Source organism: Phocoena sinus, chromosome 3, assembly GCF_008692025.1.
Source record: "Phocoena sinus isolate mPhoSin1 chromosome 3, mPhoSin1.pri, whole genome shotgun sequence".
Classification (NCBI taxonomy): Eukaryota; Metazoa; Chordata; class Mammalia; order Artiodactyla; family Phocoenidae; genus Phocoena; species Phocoena sinus.
The window spans coordinates 62,439,758-62,456,622 of record NC_045765.1 but is presented as its reverse complement, the minus strand read 5'-3'; the positions used below and the strand labels follow the sequence as shown (position 1 = coordinate 62,456,622).

Here is a 16,865-nt window from a genome sequence, read left to right as displayed (position 1 = left end):
TGTATCAATTTACATTCCCACTAACAGTGCAAGAGGGTTCCCTTTAGAGGGTTCCCTTTTCTCCAGCATTTATTGTTTGTAGATTTTCTGATGATGGCCATTCTGACTGTATGACGTGATATCTCATTGTAGTTTGGATTTCCATTTCTCTAATGATTAATGATGTTGAGCATTCTTTCATGTGTTTGTTGGCAATCTGTATATCTTCTTTGGAGAAATGTCTATTTAGGTCTTCTGCCCATTTTTGGATTGGGTTGTTCGTTTCTTTAGATATTGAGCTGCATGCACTGCTTGAAAATTTTGGAGATTAATCCTTTGTCAGTTGCTTCATTTGCAAATATTTTCTCCCATGCTGAAGGTTGTGTTTTCATCTTGTTTATGGTTTCCTTTGCTGTACAAAAGCTTTTAAGTTTCATTAGGTCTCATTTATTTTTGTTTTTATTTCCATTTCTCTAGGAGGTGGGTCAAAAAGGATCTTGCTGTGATTTATGTCATAGAGTGTTCTGCCTGTTTTCCTCTAAGAGTTTGATAGTTTCTGGCCTTACATTTAGGTCTTTAATCCATTTTGAGCTTATTTTTGTGTATGGTATTAGGGAGTGTTCTAATCTCATACATTTACATGTACCTGTCCAGATTTCCCAGCACCACTTATTGAAGAGGCTGTCTTTAATCTGTTGTATATTCTTGCCTCCTTTATCAAAAATAAGGTGACCATATGTGCGTGGGTTTATTTCGGGGCTTTCTATCCTGTTCCATTGATCTATATTTCTGTTTTTGTGCAAGTACCATAATGTCTTGATTACTGTAGCTTGGTAGTATAGTCTGAAGTCCAACAGCCTGATTCCTCCAGCTCCGTTTTTCTTTCTCAAGATTGCTTGGGCAATTTGGGGTCTTTTGTGTTTCCATACAAATTGTGAATTTTTTTGTTCTAGTTCTGTGAAAAATGCCAGTGGCAGTTTGACAGGGATTGCATTGGATCTGTAGATTGATTTGGGTAGTATAGTCATTTTCACAATGTTCATTCTTCCAATCCAAGAAGATGGTATATCTCTCCATCTGTTGGTATCATCTTTAACTTCTTTCATCAGTATCTTATAGTTTTCTGCATACAGGTCTTTTGTCTCCTTAGGTAGGTTTATTTCTAGGTATTTTATTCTTTTTGTTGCAATGGTAAATGGGAGTGTTTCCTTAATTTCACTTTCAGATTTTTCATCATTAGTGTATAGGAATGCAAGAGATTCTGTGCATTAATTTTGTATCCTGCTACTTTACCAAATTCATTGATTATCTCTAGTAGTTTTCTGGTAGCATCTTTAGGATTCTCTATGTATAGTATCAAGTCATCTGCAAACAGTGACAGCTTTACTTCTTCTTTTCTGATTTGGATTTCTTTTACTTCTTTTTTTTCTCTGATTGCCGTGGCTAAAACTCCACAACAATTTTGAATAATAGTGGTGAGTGTGGGCAGCGTTGTATTGTTCCTGATCTTAGTGGAAATGCTTTGTTTTTCAACACTGAGGACAATGTTGGCTGTGGGTTTGTCATATATGGCCTCTATTATTTGAGGTAAGCTCCCTCTATGCCTACTTTCTGGAGGGTTTTTATCATAAATGTGAGTTGAATTTTGTCAAAAGCTTTTTCTGCATCTATTGAGGTGTTCATATGGTTTTTATTCTTCAATTTGTTAATATGGTGTATCCCATTGATTGATTCATGTATACTGAAGAATCCTTACATTCTTGGGATAAACCCCACTTGATCATGGTGTATGATCCTTTTAATGTGCTGTTGGATTCTGTTTGGTAGTATTTTGTTGAGGATTTTTTCATCTATGTTCATCAGTGATATTAGCCTGTAGTTTTCTTTGTGACATCTTTGGTTTTGGTATCAGGGTGATGGTGGCCTCGCAGAATGAGTTTGGGAGTGTTCCTCCCTCTGCTATATCTTGGAAGAGTTTGAGAAGGATAGGTGTTAGTTCTTCTTTAAATGTTTGAGAGAATTCACCTTTGAAGCCATCTGGTCCTGGGCTTTTGTTTGTTGGAAGATTTTTAATCACAGTCTCAATTTCAGTGCTTGTGATCAGTCTGTTTATATTTCTTCCTGGTTCAGTCTTGGAAGGTTGTGCATTTCTAAGAATTTGTCCATTTCTTCAAGGTTGTCCATTTTATTGGCATAGAGTTGCTTGTAGTAATCTCTCATGACACTTTGTATTTCTGCAGTATCAGTTGTTACTTCTCCTTTTTAATTTCTATTGATTTGAATCTTCTCCCTTTTTTTCTGGATGAGTCTACCTAACAGTTTATCAATTTTGTTTATCTTCTCAAAGAATCAGCTTTTAGTTTTATTGATCTTTGCTATCGTTTCCTTCATTTCTTTTTCATTTATTTCTGATCTGATCTTTATGATTTCTTTCCTTATGCTAACTTTGGGGGGGTTTTGTTCTTCTTTCTCTACTTGCTTTAGGTGTAAGGTTAGGTTGTTTATTTGAGCTGTTTCCTATTTCTTAAGGTAGGATTGTATTGCTATAAACTTCCCTCTTAGAACTGCTTTTGCTGCATCCTACAGGATTTGGGTCGTCATGTTTTTATTGTCATTTGTTTCTAGGTAATTTTTGATTTCCCCTTTGATCTCTTCAGTGATCTCTTGGTTATTAAGTAGTGTACTGTTCAGCCTCCATGTGTTTGTAATTTTGACAGATTTTTTCCTGTAAATGATATCTAGTCTCAGAGTGTGGTGGTTGGAAAAGATACTTGATACGATTTCAATTTTCTTAAATTTACCAAAGCTTGATTTGTGACCCAAGATATGATCTATACTGTAGAATGTTCCATGAGCACTTGAGGAGAAAGTGTATTCTGTTGTTTTTGGATGGAAGGTCCTATAAATATCAATTAAGTCCATCTTGTTTAATGTATCATTTGAAGCTTGTGTTTCCTTATTTATTTTCATTTTGGATGATCTGTTCATTGGTGAAAGTGGGTTGTTAAAGTCCCCTATGATGACTGTGTTACTGTCGATTTCCCCTTTTATGGCTGTTAGTATTTGCCTTATTTATTGAGGTGCTCCTATGTTGAGTGCATAAATATTTACAATTGTTATATCTTCTTCTTGGATTGATCCCTTGATCATTATGTAGTGTCCTTCTTTGTCTCCTTGTTTTAAAGTCTATTTTGTCTGATATGAGTATTGCTACTCCAGCTTTCTTTTGATTTCCATTTGCATGGAATATCTTTTTCCATCCCCTCACTTTCAGTCTGTATGTGTCCCTAGGTCTGAAGTGGGTCTCTTGTAGACAGCAGATACATGGGTCTTGTCTTTGTATCTATTCAGCCAGTCTATGTCTTTTGGTTGGGGCATTTAACCCATTTACATTTATGGTAATTATTGATATGTATGTTCCTATTCCCATTTTTCTTAATTGTTTTGGGTTTGTTATTGTAGGTCTTTTCCTTCTCTTGTGTTTCTTGCCTAGAGAAGTTCCTTTAGCATTTGTTGTAGAGCTGGTTTGGTGGTGCTGAATTCTCTTAGCTTTTGCTTGTCTGTAAAGGTTTTAATTTCTCCATCAAATATGATGAGATCCTTGCTGGGTAATCTTGGTTGTAGGTTTTTCCCTTTCATCACTTTAAATATGTCCTGCCACTCCCTTCTGGCTTGCAGAGTTTCTGCTGAAATATCAGCTGTTAACCATATGGGGATTCCCTTGTATGTTATTTGTTGTTTTTCCCTTGCTGCTTTTAATATGTTTTCTTTGCATTTAATTTTTTTTTTTTTTTTGAGGTATGCGGGCCTCTCACTGTTGTGGCCTCTCCAGCTGCGGAGCACAGGCTCCAGACACGCAGGCTCAGCGGCCATGGCTCACGGGCCCAGCCTCTCCGCAGCATGTGGGATCTTCCTGGACCGGGGCATGAACCCGTGTCCCCTGCATCGGCAGGCAGACTCTCAACCACTGCGCCACCGGGGAAGCCCTGTATTTAATTTTTGACAGTTTGATTAATATGTGTCTTAACGTGTTTCTCCTTGGATTTATCCTGTATGGGACTCTCTGTGCTTCCTGGACTTGATTAACTATTTTCTTTCCCATATTAGGGAAGTTTTTCAACTATAATCTCTTCAGATATTTTCTCAGTGCCTTTCTTTTTCTCTATTTCTTCTGGGACCCCTGTAATTTGAATGTTGGTGCAGTTAATGTTGTCCCAGATGTATCAGAGGTCTCTGAGACTGTCCTCAATTGTTTTCATTCTTTTTTTTAATTCTGCTCTGCAGTAGCTATTTCCACTATTTTATCTTCCAGGTCACTTATCCATTCTTCTGCCTCAGTTATTCTGCTATTGGTTCCTTCTAGATAGTTTTTAGTTTCATTTAATGTGTCATTCATCATTTGTTTACTCTTTAGTTCTTCTAGGTCCTTGTTAAACGTTTCTTGTATTTTCTCCATTCTACTTCCAAGATTTTGGGTCATCTTTACTATCATTAGTCTGAATTCTTTTTCAGGTAGACTGCCAATTTCCTCTTCATTTGTTTGGTCTGGTAGGTTTTTACCTTGCTCCTTCATCTGCTGTGTGTTTCTCTGTCTTCTCATTTTGCTTAACTTACTGTGTTTAGGGTCTCCTTTTCTCAGGCTGCAGGTTTGTAGTTCCCATTGTTTTTGGTGTTTGTCCCCAGTGGCTAACGTAGGTTCAGTGGGCTGTGTAGGCTTCCTGGTGGAGGGGACTAGTGCCTGTGTTCTGATGGATGAGGCTGGATCTTGTCTTTCTGGTGGGCAGGTCCGCGTCTGGTGGTGTGTTTTGCGGTGTCTGTGACCTTATTATGACTTTAGGCAGTGTCTCTGCTAATGGGTGGGGTTGTGTTCCTGTCTTGCTGGCTGTTTTGCATAGGGTGTCCAGCACTGTAGCTTGCTGGTTGTTGTGTGGAGCTGGGTCTTGGCGTTGAGATGGAGATTTCTGGGAGATTTTCACCATTTGATATTACATGGAGCTGGGAGATCTCTGATGGACCAATGTCCTGAACTCGGCTCTCCCACCTCAGAGGCACAGGCCTGACACCCAGCCGGAGCACGAAGACCCTGTCATCCACATGGCTCAGAAAAAAGGGGAGAAAAAAAGAAAGAAAGGAAATAATAATAATAATAAAATAGAATAAAGTTATTAAAATAAAAAATAGGTATTAAAAATTTTTTAAAAATTTAAAAATAAAAAAGAGAGCAACCAAACCAAAAAACGAATCCACCAATGATAACAAGCACTAAAATCTATACTAAAAAGAAAAAAAAAACAGACAGAACCCTAGGACAAATGGTAAAAGCAAAGCTATACAGACAAAATCACACACAGAAGCATACACATACACACTCAGAAAAAGAGAAAAAGGAAAAATGTATCGTTGCTCCCAAAGTCCACTGCCTCAATTTGGGATGATTTGTTGTCTATTCAGGTATTCCATAGATGCAGGGTACATCAAGTTGATTGTGGAGATTTAATCCACTGCTCCTGAGGCTGCTGGGAGAGATTTCCCTTTCTCTTCATTGTTCACACAGCTCCTGGGGTTCAGCTTTGGATTGGGCGCTGCCTTTGCGTGTAGGTGGCCTGAGGCCATCTGTTCCCCACTCAGACAGGATGGGATTGAAGTATCAGCTGATAAGGGCGCTCTGGCTCACCCAGGCCGGGGGGGAGGGAGGGGTACAGAATGCTGGGCAAGCCTGCGGTGGCAGATGCCAGCATGACGTTGCACCAGCATGAGGCACGCCGTGTGTTCTCCCAGGGATGCTGTCCCTGGATCATGGGACCCTGGCAGTGGTGTGCTGCACAGGCTCCCAGGAAGGGAGGTGTGGATAGTGACCTGTGCTTGCACACAGGCTTCTTGGTGGCTGCAGCAGCAGGCTTAGTGTCTCATGCCCGTCTCTGGGGTCCGCACTGATAGCCACTGCTCACGCCCGTCTCTGGAGCTCCTTTAAGCAGCACTCTTAATCCCCTCTCCTTGTGTACCACGAAACAAAGAGGCAAGAAAAAGTCTCTTGCCTCTTCAGCACCTCCAGACCTTTTCCCAGACTCCCTCCCGGCTAGCTGTGGCACACTAACCCCCTTCAGGCTGTGTTCACGCAGCCAACCCCAGTCCTCTCCCTGGGGTCTGACCCCCGAAGCCCGAGCCTCAGCTCCTAGCTCCCACACCCCCACCCCCTGGTGGGTGAGCAGACACGCCTCTCGGGCTGTTGAGTGCTGGCTGGCATCAATCCTCCGTGCAGGAATCTCTCTGCTTTGCCCTCTGCACCCCTGTTGCTGCGCTCTCCTCCGTGGCTCTGAAGCTTCCCCCCTCCACCACCCATGAAGGGGCTTCCTACTGTGTGGAAACCTTTCCTCCTTCACAGCTCCCTCCCACTAGTGCAGGTCCCATCTCTCTTGTTTTGTCTCTGTTTTTTCTTTTTTCTTTTGCCCTACCCAGGTATGTAGGGAGTTTCTTGCCTTTTGGGAGGTCTGAGTTCTTCTGCCAGCGTTCAGTAGGTGTTCTATAGGGGTTGTTCCACATGTAGATGTATTTCTGATGTATTTGTGGGGAGGAAGGTGATCTCCACATCTTACTCTTCTGCCATCTTTTTTTCTTTTTGCTGGCTGCGTTGGGTCTTCATTGCTCCGCACGGGCTTTTCTCTACTTGCGGCGAGCAGGGGCTCCTCTTCGTTGTAGTGTGTGGGTTTCTCATTGCGGTGGCTTCTCTTGTTGCAGAGCACAGGCTCTAAGCACATGGGCTTCTGTAGTTGTGGCTCATGGGCTCTAGAGCGCAAGCTCAGTAGTCGTGGTGCACGGGCTTAGGTGCTCCGCGGCATGTGGGATCTTCCCAGACCAGGGCCCAAACCCGTGTTCCCTGCATTGGCAGGCGGATTCTTAACCACTGCGTCACCATGGAAGCCCTCTTCTGCCATCTTGAAGCTCCTCCCCTGCTTTGTTCAAGGGTCAACTGTACTTATATTTGCTTTCTTGTACAACTTTTTCTTTTCTCGTTTTCTTTTTCATTTGCTTAATTTTCTCTGAACCTATCACTCTTTATCCCCATAACTCTCCAAGAGGACTATAAACTTATCTCTTTGTGATCCCTTCCTGTCACATCCTGCTTCAAGCCTCTCTATGACTCACCACAGCTGCTTCCAGAATAAAGCTCAACTTCAGCCTCCAAAGTTTGGTCCCAGACTTGAGCCTCATCTCTTGGCCCCTGTGCCACGAGCCTCCCCTTGCACAACAGACAAAGGCAGCCAGCCCCCACACCTATGATGCTGGTTTTAGCCTGTGCCTTGTTCCACGTGGGTTTTGCTTGCCTGGGACACCCTCTCCTCTCTGTTTCCAGTTCTCCCCCACTGCAACCTCAGAACCCTTGCCAGAGTCCACTTTTCTGGGGAGCCCTCCTGGACCTACGATGCTTATGTAGCTATTCTTCCTTGGGGCTTCCTTAGCTCTCTACGCATCTCTGGGAGTGTTCCCAACCAGCTGTCTTGGCACATAACTAGCTGAGTGGACAGCAACATGGCTGGGTGGGACTACCTGTTAGCAAGAAAAAACAAAAACAAAAAACCAAATCTCAAAAAGGGAGACAGTCTTGGCTTTGTGAAAATTTAGCAGCAACTGTCTCCCAGCTCAGAGTCTCAGGCTGACCACTAGAGCCCAGAGGCCAACACCACACTTAAGCCACTCACCCCACTTGCAGCCCACAAGCACGGGGCAGGCAGCATGTCTCGTTCGGTAGTCACCTTCCCCGCTCCGCAGGAGGTTGTACCAGAATACAGCCGTACCCTGGAAAGAGAAGCCCTGTCATACAACACCCTTAGATATTGGGCTCAAGGATCTGACCCCGAGTACCAAAGAGCCCTCCCTGAGTAGAAACACCCTCACTTTCCCATGTCCAGGGGCACAGGGCTTTGGGACTCCAGTACAGAGAAGCTCCCCAGAAAGCACCTACCCTTCACGGTAGCGTGGATGTTTGGAATCCCACCTGGCCCTGAAGGGACTTCCCTCTCCATCCCATCTCGCCAGATGGAAGCTGAGACCACAGGTCAGGGTTCAGGCAGGAAGGGGCTAAGGCCCCTCAAAGTGATATTCAAGCAGGCCAGAGAATGGGACTAGGAGATATGGATGAGGTCTGAGTTCTGCACTTCAACTTTTGACCCACAAGAACCAGAACTTACCTTCTTAGGCCAAAGTGCAGCCCCCAGATCAGGAAAGACAGTGGCACCACCAGCTTCCACATCGCTCATCTGGGAATACAAGGCATAGAGCTTGGCCCTTCTACCCAATGCTCTCAGAGCAACTGAGCCACCAAGGACATGACAAAGTATGCAGATCACCCTCCTCTGAGCATGAACAACTCCACCACCAGCCCTTTGGCCAAGAAAGGCTCTTCCCACACCCTGCCCCTCCCTAAACCCTGTTTAATCTGTGTGGTTCATCAGGACAGTCTCCATGCCATGGAGAGATGTAGGCCTGCAGGATACCCATATCTTGGCTGTCCTCAAGTGGGAAAAATCTGAGTCTGTACTGGGAAAATGCCTGACTGACCCCACCCCCTTTATCCTTATCCAGGCTGGCCTGCCTAAGCCACTGTGCTCTGTGAGCTTCCCTGACCAGGAGCTCCCTGCAGCTTCTAACACCATCTGTGGTCCCAACTATGGATTCTGTTTCTCTGGCTTGAGTAACGTGCAGCTCTAGTCAGACCCTTACCTTCCCAGAACAGCTACCGTCCCCAGGGCCAGCTAGGGCACTGTGTCTCCAGAAGGACTGCTTTCTCCCACAGTAAAACCTCAAACTAAATGGAACACAATATCCACAGTAGCAAGGCTGCACTCATGCCCACAGAGCGTGCCTCAGCTCATGCCCAAAGCGCCACTTCTTTCTCATCTGTCTCTTACTTCAAATTTTTTGCCTGTAATGTAATCAAACGTGGAGCTAAAATATTTCCACAGGACACATACCAGACAGACTGAAAGGCACCCAACAGACATATGGTAAATGAATAAGATGAAAACCCCTGATGGCTTCCCACCAGAGTGGGCTGAAGGTCCTGGCAGTCTCACCAGCCTCTCCCTCTAGCCACCCCAGATTAATGCACTATCTCTGAGACCCACAACCCTTTTTTTCTTTTTCCAACATCCCAATCTCCTTCCCTCTTCCAGGTCTCCACACATTCTCTTCTCTACCAGAAATCACGTTCCACCAACTAATTTCCACTCAATCTTCAAGTCTCAACCGACATGTTACTTCCCAAGGTAGGCCCTCTCTGAACCCCAGCTCTGCACTACTTCTTCAAAGCACTTATCACTATGGTAACTAAACAATTAACTCTCCTATGTTTAAAAGTAAGTCTTTCATATTAGGACCGTAAGCCTAAGAGAGACCACAAATGTCCTGCTCACCAGCATGTTCACGGCAGTCCCCAGCACATAATAACCACATGATAAAAACTTAAACGAGACACCAAAGGGAAAAGTGGACACAGGTTTCTGTCTCTAAGTTACTTGACAGCTTCTATGCCTCTCTAGACCTGGCTGTCTCAGCAGAGGGGAGAGGAAACTGTTCCTTGTGTGAGAGGTAAACCCAACAGCCTGTGGCTGGAGTACAGGCAGCAGGTGGCAGGCAGGCCACTGAGCTCTGGGGAAACGAAGGCAGCTTCATCTAAGAGCACTTCCAAGCTACCTCCTCACTCTGCTGCCAAGCAGGGAACCCTCCAGGACACCCATCCCAAAAGTCCAGACTAGCTGTGGGCCATCTAATAGGAGCCAGGGATGTAAAAGTCACAGGGGTTGGGGGAAGCACACAAATGGGAACAAAGGGCAACTCTCTACTCCAGCCAAGAAGGGTGCTGAGGGCCAGAAGGGCCCAGCCATCAAGCAACAGCTGGTGGTATCAGCTCTGACAGGAGTGGATATAAGAGAGCACTCTGGACCCAGGCTCCCCTTAAGGCCCATACACTGCACGCGTCATACTCACGTAGTTTAAGAACGTGGCCACACGATTCCCCGTCCCTAAACGCTTGAAAGCATCTTGCTCATCCTTCTATAAAATTAAGTGAGAGTAAACAGTGGGCCTGTACCCAATACTTACATAGTTAAGAAACGTCGCTAACCTATTTCCCTCCGTTTTGAGGCCGCTGTCAAAAGGTCGCTGCAATAGACAACAACTTTCACCCGAGTTTGCAACTGACTTCACCCACCACCCACAGGACTGGGGCCAAAAAGGTCAAGGGAAGGTACTAAGTATGTGTTCCATATATTGGCCTGGACCAGGGGCCAAGGCTGCAAAGGAAACCCTGGCCAGGCATGGGGGAGAGGGGGCAGGAACAGCTTTCACAGAGACCTAGTGAGGTCCTCTGCTTTAGAGTCAGGGCAAAGAATGGCAGGCTTGGGCCAGGGGGACTACTCCTGACCTCACAGGGGAAACAGCTGGGCTGCACTTGGCTCTGGACTTGGGCTTCTCCAGCAACTAAGAGGGGGCCCTGGTGAGGCAGGGGGGGCCTGATGTGAAGGCAACAGTGCTCCTAAAAGCTCCAGCCTTCTCAAACCAGCTACAGCAGAGCCCTTGAAAGCACCTGTGATTTGGGCCTTACCCTAGAGAAGTCAAAGTGTGGTTCGTATTGTCCTCCCATTCCATAATTAGCAACCTGATGGGAAATAACAGCATTGGACTGTTAGCAGCATGAACCACCCTGAAGCAGCCCATCTCCCTAGGTAACAACCAGATCCCCAAGAGCAACCTCTCTAAGGAGGGTAACTATCCCCTGCCAGTACGGGCAGAACAAATGTTGCAAAAAGGTCTACAGCTGTGTTCAAGAGGAAGGGTGCAGCACAAATGTGGTTTCCCAAAAAGGAAAAGATGGGCAAGCTGCAGATGACCACTGTGGAGAAGCTCCAGCCCTTCAGGGCAGCAGCAGAGGGAGCCCTCCTTGAGGCAGGCCCTGGCCTGGGCCCTGATTATTTGGAAGATAATGAGATGGTAATCCAGAAGAATGCCAACAACAAACTCAGGATTGGGGTTTTTTTTAATACTAGTTTGGAAGCTACTCAGTGCCTGGCAGTGCTCCTGCCACCTGTGTCACCATGCCCCAGAAGCTCTTCTTGGTCAGTCTGAATAGGACAAACAAATCCCACTCCATCTCACAGTGGTACACTGCACAGAGTAATTCTGCATCCAAGTGAAGCAGCAGGGAATGGGCGGCTGGCTGCAGGGGGACCAAAACTGCTGCTCTACCTCAGTGCCCCCAGTGGAAGCCTGGACCTGGAATAGGGCCTGAGCCACCTCAGGTGCCACTAATTGGATTAGAAATCATAAATGCTTTTATGAACAGTTTATCAGCACAATATAAGTCCTAAATCACAATGGTTATTTTAGCTTCAGTAGCTAGATGAGAGATGAAGTTCAAGACAAAATACAGAATCTGACATGAAAGCTGATGTACCAAATGGTACCACCAATGTCCATCTGGGAACACTTGGCTACTGTATCTTAATGAAACCATACACACCTTTGGAGTTCAAATATTAGTCCTCAGAAAATTGATTTTGTATATCCATTTTGGCAATTCTAACAGGTGAAAGATGCTGCAAAACTGGCAATAATGGCGACCCATGGACATGAGGGAGAGAGAGGAAGGGTGAGCTTTACAAGAGAGAAAATCCTCCTCTTGGAGTGAAAAACAGTATTTATCAAATGTGATGAAATGTGGATTTTTGGCAGCATGATTTTTCCGTGTCCAAAAAAATTAAAATGTTGATATGAAGAATCAGAATCAGTGAGAAAATATGCTGTCATATACTGCTTTAACCTTCAAGTTTCCCACACCAGGGGCTTCCCTGGTGGTGCAGTGGTTAAGAATCCACCTGCCAATGCAGGGGACACAGGTTTGAGCCCTGGTCAGGGAAGATCCCACATGCTGTGGAGCAACTAAGCCCACGCGCCACAACTACTGAGCCTGTGCGCCTAGACCCCGTGCTCCGCAACAAGAGAAGCCACCGCAATGAGAAGCCCGTGCACCGCAACCAAGAGTAGCCCCTGCTTGCAGCAACTAGAGAAAAAGCCCGCACCCAGCAACGAAGACCCAACGAGGCCAAAAATACATAAATTTATTTTTTTAACAATTAAAAAAAAAAAAAGATTCCCACACCAAAAATAGCTAGAAATCCTATCAACATTGCAAGGAGGCCTAGTGCAAGGAGGTCAGCAGGTGACCCTAAGCCTGGAGGTTCATCTAAGCAGGGAAGTTCTAGAGCAGTTGATGAAGTGACATTACAAATGCTTTTTCTTTGGATCCACTATAGTCAAGAACTTGAAGAAAATTGTAAACATGACTGTGATCAATTTGCCAGTGCACTCAGGAAAATTCAGTTGCTGCCTGTTGTTGGAGCAGCAGGGTATGACTGCATTTTCCAACACTCCCACTTGTTGGATGGAGTGCTTAAACTTTCACTACCTGGGGATAATGAAAGAAGCTGTATTGTTAACAGCTGGCTCATCTTTTAACAGTTTTGGGAATCACATTTGATCATGGTGCTAAAGCTATTATACCTATACTATTTTAATACTGTCCCCAAATAGTACAAGTGTCACGGGAACTTCTGGATGTGCAGCCTTCAGAATCACCACCTGGGAAAACTCCGGGCCACAGACCCATACCTTTAATAACAATCAAAACTGATTCCTGGGAGGAGGTATTCATTTGTTACAAAAGTAGAAGAATCAGTCCTTTGAAAAATGTGGGTATTCATGATACTGAGGTCAGAATGAAGGGGAAAAAATGGTTAGAAATCACTTATTTGGTGAGGCTGACACATCTAGTCAGAAGTGTCTTCAATCTTCAAGAATTCTGGCAATGTAGCATCTCTTCCACTCTTAGGCCCTCATCCAATTCAAAAGAAAGCCTCTTTTACCCTTTCTTCCAAATAATCTATAGCAAACACATCAACTTCAGATGAAAGAGTGTCAATAGATAGCATAAAAACCAGTTCATTTCCAGAAGCCTGTAGGGACCCTGGTGAGAAGGCTGTTGCTGGTGCCTAGGCATGTATCACACTGCGTGGAATGTGGAATGAGCACAGACAGGTACTGAAACCCAGGTTCCTATCCTCAGACCATGTAGGATCAAATGTTTCAACAATGCTGGCTGGCAAAGAAAATGCCAAGACAGTTCCTAGAGAATGAAAGCAAACAAAAATGGTGTCTCAACCTCCTGGCAGCTGTGGTCTTCTTCCAGAAGAGCCCTGACCACAAAAGCCCCTCCACTGGAGTTGCGGCATTCAGATCCCATTCATCAATTGAGTTACAACATGACAAGATATCAGTTAAGATGAAGCCAGGGTTGTGGCAGAGAAGCCAGTCCAAGCACGAAGCTGCTGTCTTCTGGGGTTGCGTGTGAGATAGGGTTCAGAGGGTGCAGCCAGGAGAGCAACAGGGGCACAGGTCCTGTATACTCTTTTCAGCCTCTTGGTCCAGGGTACAGAATCAGCAACCAAGAAGAACATCATGCTCAGTAAGGGCCACAGCAGTCCTAACACTGGCTCTGATATGCAGTGGTAGATGTCTTAACAACAACAAAGCTGCTCCAGGAAGATATGAATCACAACTACACCAACAGGGATGCACCCAGGGCATGGAGAGCCCCTATCGCTCTTGAAATGGTGGTGTTCTCACACGTAAGAGGAAAGTGGGAGATGTGGCAGAAGTCTTCTCTTGATGTGCTTGTCTGCAGAACTTACCCAAAAATTAGGCTTACAAACTCAACACTAAGTTGAGTTGAAATGAAAAAATTATATTAAAATTTCACAGGACTGTAAGATAATCAGCATGTTTTTAAAAACTCTGGTGGACTTCACATAAATTCATAAGGATGACCTTCAAAATTGGTTCTGATTGCTGACACAGCTATGGGGGAGGGGGGCCGGAAATGAGTGCTGATTTGCTTGTATGTGTCCAGGCAAAAGTTCAGAGAATCTTTTCCAAGTGATCTCAGTTCAGTAGTCTACTGAAGAGCCATGGTTGATCAGGTAAAGTGTGATATTCTTAAATACACGGGAACTCTGGCCAAACAGACAGATCCAGGGGGCTCAAGAAAAATGCCATTGAAACTTCTCTGGCAGTGTCTCAGATCGTCATTTTACAGCAGAACCCAGAAGTTGGGATGTTCAGAAGGGAGTGTGGCCAGTACTGATTTGAACTCAACAGAACAGACAACACATTAGTAGCAGCTTTACCCAAAATTTTCAGCATGGTGCTACCATGTTTCTTCACAATCACCTCTGAAACAAAAAACAGGAGGCCAGGGTCCCAAGGGGGTACTTAGAAAGGAGCATTCCACCTTCACCAGCCAACCAGTCCAGGCCTCTCAATGCTACCAATGTATTACAGAACACTTTACCTCCAAGTGCATTTGACTATGACTCAGAACCATGACCTATGAAGATATTTATAGCTCTTAGAGGTGTCCCTGAAACAACTCAGGATTTCAGCTTCTGTAGTCAAGAAGACATAAATGGGGCTGCCATGCCCACCAATGATCCCTAGCTCTGAGTATGATACTTGGGCACACAAAAGACATTCAGTTGACATTTGTTCAATGCTAATTGTTGAATGCCAGTGGGCATACTTAATTCTGGCTTCCCAACACGAGGCCACTCCATACTCATAGCATTCTGCAGCCCTACAGTTTACTGGGCAAGCCTCCCTATGTCTGGCCCTGAGCACCCTGGAAGAACATCTAGCTAGAAATACTCCCTTCCCAACTCCAGGGCTGCCAGAAACAAGCCATACCTGCAACAATTCTGCAGTCTTTACTGTTAGGCCTGTGATGTGCTGCATCCGAAGATTCACCCGAGCCACAACAGGGTCATCCTCCTCCTCCAGCCAGGAGCTAAGCCAAAACAAGAGGGAGAGAAAGGAAGGTGGGGAAGGCAGGTTTCGATGAGGTTCTGCACTCTCTCCCCAGCATCAGGGCCAGCACTAACAGGCAGCACGGGGTGAGTGCTCCATGTAGGGGAAGTGCCAGCAGGGAGGACAAGCCAAGCCATCCTCCCTTCAATAGGAACTGGGAGGCCCAGGAGTTGGGGCTTGAGCAGCCACCCCGCCACCACCATCACATTTGCTAACCTTTTGGAAACTCTGTAGCTGGCAACAGTGAGAACACCTGTCTTGGGATCACGAACAGTGGCTCGTGCAAGCTGGAAGGCAGGAAGGAAGGGCAGACTTATCATTCTTTGCCTTGAGTATTTTTTTCTTGGGGAGACTGGGACCTGATCTGTCAATCAGGCCAGTGCGGGAAGGAGCTCTGCAGTCAGTGGCTCTAGCCAAGGCCCCATGATCCTGCAAGCCAGGCCAGGGCAGTGGTCTGGGGAATCCAAATTCCTGCTCTATCAGACCCTGGCCACTACCCTGCTTGGCTGCTGCCTGCCCCTGCTCCCTCCCAGGTCCATGCTGTCTGCAGAATTATGCCTATGGAGTCTGCTTTGTCCATCTGACCATCTGCCTGGACAGCCCCTTTCTCACCAGGCCCACCCACCACACCTTCCTGCACCTGGCTGCTCCTACCACACTCAGACTGTGTTGCCATCCCTGAGCCTCAATCTTGCATGCTCCTCTCAACGTGGTCAACTACACTGTCCTTGGGAACCTCAGCGGCCTTCTCTGCCCGGAAACCTACCCAAACACTCTCCTACTGCACCAGCCCACGCTGGCCTCCCACTGCTGCAAGGAACAAAAAAAGAAGGCACAGTTTTCACTACCTTGGGAGGCCTGCAAGGTCAGATGATAGAATAGGAAAGGAATCTACAAGGTGCAATAAGTAAACTGCTGCCTGGAAGCCACCTCCACATACTCACTCATACACACACACACACACACACACACACACACACACACACGCACACACAGCCCACCTCACCTACCTCATATCCCCCCAGTCTCCACAGACTGGTGCAGTGATACTCCCAGGAAGGACCTGCTGCCTGGAGCCAGACCCCAGTGCTTCGGCTGTGGACTGTCCTAATGAGTGCTTACTATGTGCCTGGCACTGCTGGGTGACTAAGACATGGCCCCTGCCCTCATACAACTCAGTCAAGTGGGGAAGGCAGAAAACTAGCTGGGTAATCACAGCACAGCATGGTAGGTGCTGGGAGAGGGGAAGCTCAATGTCTGTGGGAGCTCAGTCTACAGGGTCAAGAATGGTTTCCTACAGGGGGGACCACCTAGCTGAGATCTGAAGGGTAAGTAGGAGTTAGCCAGGTGGGAGAACATTACAGGAACAGGGAAAGAACAGCGATGCAGACGTCCAGAGGTGAAAATGGATGTGGCACTATGACTGTGGGTTAGAACTCAGAGCAAAGAGATGAGAATAGGCTGAGGAGGCAAGTGGGGGTTGGGCTGGATGCAACCTATGACCAATGAGAAGCAGGGAAGGCTTTATGCAGGGGAGGGACACCACAATCTGAATGTAAGAAGGATCACTGTGGAGACATCATGGAGGGCTGGCTAAGGAGGCGTCAAAGCAGGAAGAAGGAGGCCAGTGAGGATGTAAGGGAGAGGTCAGGGCAAGAGGTGGCAGAACGGATGGAGGGGGTGGATGGACTAGAAGACTGGCCAGGAGGTGAGATCAACCAACCTGGACACGAGCTGCTGCAGCACATTCTGGTAAGATGGCACTGCACCCAGAGCAGAGAGCTTCCCTGAGATCGTATCTACGGTTCTTTCCTGATGACAACTGCAGCTGCAGCTAGACCCCATCCAAACATGTGAGCCGCAGCACTGGCCTGACACCCACAGGGAGGCTCTGGGCAGCTGGGGCTCTGCTCCCAGGGATAGACAGGGCTATTTTGAAAGCAGACCAGAGACTCACAGGCAGCTGCCAGGCA

General features: G+C 46.1%; 1 protein-coding gene across 44 annotated transcripts in view; it reads right to left on the bottom strand.

Annotated features, from left to right (window-relative positions):
• The window catches only part of P4HA2 (prolyl 4-hydroxylase subunit alpha 2), a 41,393-nt gene that overhangs the window by 2,946 nt on the left and 21,582 nt on the right, over nt 1-16,865 (bottom strand). For 16 of the 44 annotated variants that reach the window (XM_032625327.1, XM_032625305.1, XM_032625333.1 and 13 more), the window contains 6 exons: nt 15,109-15,179; nt 14,773-14,872; nt 10,580-10,633; nt 10,078-10,137; nt 8,166-8,234; nt 7,677-7,773 (listed from right to left, as the gene is read on the bottom strand). In XM_032625327.1, coding sequence (XP_032481218.1) covers nt 7,677-7,773; nt 8,166-8,234; nt 10,078-10,137; nt 10,580-10,633; nt 14,773-14,872; nt 15,109-15,179 — 451 coding nt within the window. Of the gene's footprint in view, nt 1-95; nt 5,078-6,893; nt 10,138-10,579; nt 14,873-15,108; nt 15,180-16,865 lie in introns of those variants that run through there. The other 28 variants (XM_032625319.1, XM_032625316.1, XM_032625330.1 and 25 more) reach the window with 14 other exon arrangements.